This window comes from Mixophyes fleayi, chromosome 2 (genome assembly GCF_038048845.1).
Source record: "Mixophyes fleayi isolate aMixFle1 chromosome 2, aMixFle1.hap1, whole genome shotgun sequence".
NCBI lineage: Eukaryota > Metazoa > Chordata > Amphibia > Anura > Limnodynastidae > Mixophyes > Mixophyes fleayi.
This window is the reverse complement of record NC_134403.1, coordinates 372,597,918-372,603,917: the sequence shown is the minus strand read 5'-3', so window position 1 is coordinate 372,603,917 and position 6,000 is coordinate 372,597,918. Positions and strand designations below refer to the sequence as shown.

At 44.5% G+C, this 6,000-nt stretch overlaps 1 protein-coding gene across 3 annotated transcripts in view; it reads left to right on the top strand.

The window, feature by feature from the left end:
• The first annotated feature begins 4,242 nt into the window (after positions 1-4,242).
• Positions 4,243-6,000, top strand: part of GRAMD1C (GRAM domain containing 1C) — a 116,079-nt gene continuing 114,321 nt past the window's right edge. The window contains exons 1-2 of one of the 3 annotated variants that reach the window (XM_075197410.1): positions 4,243-4,370; positions 4,723-4,833. In XM_075197410.1, coding sequence (XP_075053511.1) covers positions 4,311-4,370; positions 4,723-4,833 — 171 coding nt within the window. In that variant the 5' untranslated portion in view covers positions 4,243-4,310. Of the gene's footprint in view, positions 4,371-4,722; positions 4,834-6,000 lie in introns of those variants that run through there. The other 2 variants (XM_075197411.1, XM_075197413.1) reach the window with 2 other exon arrangements.

Genomic DNA, 6,000 nt, shown 5'->3' with positions numbered 1-6,000 from the left:
TGAGAAGGGAGCTTTAGATACGATCTCAGGTCCATGGCTGGAGAGTCCTTCGATGGTATAGACTGGGGGTCTCTCCCTATATTGAGGTAAGTTGAGGCAGTGGTCTCAGGCAACAAGACAGGTAGAAGCGTCTTTGATCTCTAGGCTAGTAACAGCGGTTGGTTTTGTCTCGCCATGGTAATTAGATTACTATCCATTAGGATGCTGGAGGAAGACTATCGGACGATTGGTGTTTAGTTTATACATGGAGCGATCAGGCCAGACGATTTGGTCATATGCAGCCAAGTTGCTCTGATATTACTTGTGAAGCTAACCCTTTCGAATTTGAACAAATTTTACAAGCAAGACCAACCTGCCAAGAACTGTACAAACACCGAAACCACCAAACAAGGAGACTGGCCACAGATCTAGTCCTTCTGAGGTTGGGTTTGGCGGACTCGATGAATCTGAACAATGCATTGTGTGTGCTGGATAAAGGCCACTGACATGCTCGCAGTCTTGGAATTTGGAAAACTCCATGTCCTCCTTTCCTTAAAATAACTTTGCTTCTTGGAAAATCAATTTAAACAAAAGGGCTCTGTCGTCAGTCTGCCAAACTCAGCTAATTTCTACAAATCCTGGCCTGCGGCTATCTAGGCTATGGAGAGCACGCCCAGTAGTTAGGGAACCGATTATAACTTTGCAACAACCGGAGCGACGCACGTGTCAGCTGAGATTGATCTGAAAAGCTCACAGTCTCCCAATCTTCAATGTCATTGGAGAAGACACTGTCACCATATATAACAGGATGTCATGATGTTTATTTCTGTGTGTTCTTTCCGGATGTGTAATTGTCAGAAATTCCTGAAATTGTGGGTCTATAATGCACAAAATGACTTAAAATTGCAACTGAGAAAAAGGACGCATTATGGAACATACAGGGCTGGAATTATAATATAGCAGCAAGTTGGGGAGGCAACTTAACAAATGGTATTTAAACTCCTAAGCAGAGATTTATTGTTTGTGTACGGGATGAGAACAGGGACACTTCAGTTGCTGCCTCTGGCTGGGGACGGGCTGTGTACAACCAACATACCAATAGAATTAATAACCATTTAAAAGAGCAACACATTAAATTTGTTTTTACGATCATGTGATTGATTCCCCAATTGATAAGATCATATCCACTGAATCGGTTTCTCTGCTGCCGCCTATAGCATTATATATGGTTACAAAGACTACACCCTTTCCAAAACTTTAACATGACAACCCCCCTAATCTAACATGTAACTAACAACTATAATCCTGAAGTTACCGGTGCCTACAGGTAGCTGGCTGTGGTATATTAGAACCCCCTCCCACCAACGAATGACCCTGAATATCAGAGAAGCTGAATAGTTAGTATGAATCTGGCAGCTTGAATTACCCCAAATTCAGATGACACAAATAACGTGCGCTGGTGTATTATGTCCCCCAATATCATGGATAATGCAGCGGTGGTTATAGGCACTTATATACTCCTCTGTATACTGCAACCACCAGTTATAAGTTGTAATAAAAAGTACAAGTGATAGATCGTGTTGGGTTTACTCAGAAGACCTTGCATTAGAGTGATACATTGTAATGTTGTATTAAAATGCCAGAAAATCTTTAAAGTTGCTTGTGTGCTGGATATTTCACCTGCCAAGTGTAATAAGACCGTAGTCCAGTGGCGTCAATACTGTTGGTGCTGCAGGTACGGTGCACTGGGGTCCAAGGCGATCATGGGGCCCGCTGCACGGGGAACTAGTGAGCTGTGGGCCCCTCCTCCCTGCATCAGGGCTCATAGCTCGCTCCTTCCGCCTCTGCCGTAGTCTGATCACTCACATATACCAGCCTTCCCTATTCACTGCTGTAGGACTTAGAGGAAACTAGAATTACCTCTATTTACTTTGTTAAGACATTGTTGCATCTCTTTAAATCTTCGTACTGCAGGGAATATGGTACGTTTTTCAGCCACAAGTCAACAAAAACCCCAGTAACAATTTACACAGATATAATAGTGCATAAGCAAACGGGGGGGGGGGGGGCATTCTTAGTGCCTGGAAACCCCCCATCCCAGCCTAGGGTACAGTTTGCTTGAGGTGGCTGGACCCTGCCCCGGGAGCAGCCACTTTGCAGCTTGTGTGCAGATTGTTTCTGTCTGCACTGTTCACAGCCATCTCTCCCCAACAAGTATTGAAAGCAGCAAGAACAGGTAGGAGAGAGCAGGACAGTCTGTCAACTGTTCTGACACACTCAGTCAGGGACAGTTGTGAGGTAGGTCCCGCTTCACACGGCTCTGCTCGAAAAGCAGAGCCGTGTGCCCCTAACAGTAGTGCAGCATTGCCCATATATATATGATGGGGATAGGAAGAGTTGGAGAGCAGCCAAGCACTTTCTAATATTATAGCTACGCCCCGAAGCATGCTGACCACGCCCACTGGCGGTGTGGCATGGAAACCCCTCTCTACAAATCCTGCGTTTGCCCCTGCAGTGGACACCTGTACTAATGTTCTTATTTTCTGCTTTTCCATGCACTTGTCACGAGTTTTCTTCTGGGACCTACAAGCACTTAGTTAAGGTATATACCATACACGCTTCCTAGCAGAGACATCACTGATTCCAAGTCGATGGACAGGCTGCAGTCTCCTGAATATTGGCCACACCCACAAAATGGCTGCCTTTACTGTGTGGTGTGTGTCTGTGATATCGCTGGTTCCAGTAAATTAATAGGCAGCATTCTCTTACTAATAGGATCTGCCAAAACATGGCTGCCTCCATCCTGTGCAGATGACAGGTCTACTTTAAATTTAGCAAGAAACAAAACTGCATAAGCAGAGCTCAATGTATAATATATCAGAATGGGAAAGTATTATTTGTGAGCATTGAAATTAAAATATGTTTATTGTTTCCATTTGCAAGAGCTGGTGTCTCACCTACACTTACATTAACCTTGCAGGTACGGAGGCAAAGTTTTCTTACATAATAATTACATCCAACAAGAGAGTTAAGTTGGTATATTAATAGAAAACGTATAACTTGAAAGTAAAGATCATCCAATCTGCCAAATTTAAATAACTCCTTTGTACACTGGATCAAGGTCAGGACAGTAGAAATGTTTATTGGAGATGTCCAGATCATAATGTACAAATTCCGAGACAAGTCAAAAGATTGTCCGTCATGTTAGAAAACGATACAAGCTGCCTGTCCTGCATTACTCATAAACACATACATTATACTGCAATATTAAATATTGGTGAATTAAATATTGCCTGTCCTGTCTGTGTATCTAACCTATCCTGTCTGTGTATCCAACCTGTCCTTTCTGTGTATCCAACCTGTCCTGTCTGTGTACCTAGCCTGTCCTGTCCGAGTTAGGTACACAGAGAGGACAGGTTAGATACACAGACAGGAGAGGTTAGATACACAGACAGGAGAGGTTAGATATACAGACAGGACAGGTTAGATATACAGACAGGACAGGTTAGATACACAGACAGGAGAGGTTAGATACACAGACAGGACAGGTTAGATACACAGACAGGACAGGTTAGATACACAGACAGGAGAGGTTAGATATACAGACAGGACAGGTTAGATACACAGACAGGACAGGTTAGATACACAGACAGGAGAGGTTAGATATACAGACAGGACAGGTTAGATACATAGACAGGAGAGGTTAGATATACAGACAGGACAGGTTAGATACACAGACCGGAGAGGTTAGATATACAGACAGGACAGGTTAGATACACAGACAGGACAGGTTAGATACACAGACAGGAGAGGTTAGATACACATACAGGCCAGGTTAGGTACACAGGCAGGAGAGGTTAGATACACAGACAGTACCCTACTAGCTCTGTATGTTGCCCTCCTCCCCCTCTCTCAGCACTGACATTGGGGAGGACCATATCAGACATATTGCCAGGGGCAGGATCCGAGCAGGTGGGAGATGGAGCCACCCCTGCCCAGGGCCGATCGAGAGGCTCATTTCTATTTGTATGATATTGAGGTCAGCAAGCTGTGTCCATCCTCAGGGCATGCTGGGGCTTGTGGTTCCACAGCAGCTAGCGAGCCACAGGTTCCTAAGCCTGATCGCTCCATTTACAGGGAGCAGCTGCGTGTTCCCCGGCAGGGGGCGCTGATCACACGCTCCCTGCCCTCCCCAGAGCGCATGCGTGAGCTTCCAGGAAGACGCCCGCCTCCAGACTGGTTGTTATGGGAACCGCCGCCAGTAGCTGTTATGGAGTCTTGTTGCCTAGCAACCAGCATCCTCCTCATCCTCATCCTCAGCATCCCGAGGAATGGAGGAGTCTGGGGGGGAGATGAGGGCGCCGGAGCCGGGTGATGAGGAGCCCCCAGAGGTGAGACCTTACCCCAGAGCTATCCAGAGTACGGCCCGCGGGCCAACATTCAGCTTCATAGTCATGGTCGGCATATACCACAATATGTTATATCACTCCTGCTATCTGTATTATGTTATGTTCATTGTCCCATAATCCAGGAAGAGTGGGGACAGGTTCCTAACACTGCACTATACTTTGTTGAGGCCTATGGGCTTGTTACAAAAAAAACTGTAGATCACATGGGTGTCCAGATGTGTTGTCTCAATATCATGGGGGTCCTAATTATGTATATATGTATATATCTATGTATATATGATGTTTATGAGTGAGGGACATGATTGGCATGTATTGCATTATTCCCTGTTTCTAGGTTGTGAATGAATATGATCTGGATAATATTAGCAAGATGTCATCTGAGGAGTCTCTCAGCTCCGGGCCAGAAAAACCTCCAAGTGGATGGGGATCGGACTGGAGCTTCTGGGTAATGTCACATAATATAGCAATAAGCCTTGAGCTATCTACCTCTCTATCTGTCTGTCGTTGTGGCTATTATTAATATTTGCAATTTTTTCAAATAACACACAACATGGGTTGAAATTAACAGTATTTGGTCTCCACAATTCCTTCTCTTTTAATATTCAAAAATATATTTTTTTTAAAAGAAATGGCAGAGAGAACCTAGACTTAATATTTGTTAGCATGGCCTTCGGTCAAAATAACTGCAATCCATCGCTTCCCATAGTGATGGATGAGCTTCTTGCACCTCTACTGCTCCAGTTCCCCCAGATGTGAAGGTGCCGTATCCTAATTGCTATTTTCAGATCTCTTTACAGGTGATCTATGGGACTTAGATCTGGACTCATTGCTGCCATATCAGAGCAGTAAATTGTCTTGTACCATTCCTGGGTGCTTTTTGAAGTGTGTTTGGGGGTCACTCTCACACTGCACGACCCATATAAGCATTCACAGAGACCCAACTTTCTGACTCAGGATTCAACATTGCACTCTAACTCCAAAATGGCTGGTAATCCCCAGATATTATGATGCCATGCACACGTTCAAGACATCCAGCACAGGATTCAGCACTGCACCCCCAAAGCATCACTGAACCTCCTCCATGTTTGACCGTAAGGAAGGTGTTATATTCTTTGAAAGCTTAATTTTGCTTACTGTAAACACCGGGATGATGTGTTTCACCAAAAAGCATGATCTTCCTACCGCATAACCAATTGTATTAAGTTGGTGACGGATAGTGCGAGCCGAAGCGGTCGTACCTTGTCTCTGGAGGTCAACTTTAATCTGTTGGGCAATTGACTAAGGTGCTTTCTCAACCATTCAGACAATTCTGTCCAACAATCTTCAGTTACGTTTTCTCCTGTAGCCATGTTTAGGAAAGTTGGCTGCAGTGTGCCATGGTCCTTAAACTTCCTAATAAGATCACGTAAGTACGTTGTAAATGGAAACATAAAGGTCTCTGGAGATTTGTAGCCTTGAGATGCTTGGCTACAATCTTCTCACTGACCTCCTCAGATAATTCTCTGGCTTTCTTTCTTTTCTACATGCTCATTGGACGAAACAGGATAATGAGTCCTTTTGTCTATTCAAGCTCATTTAATGAGTGCTTTATATATTGCAGGCGCCTGCTGCT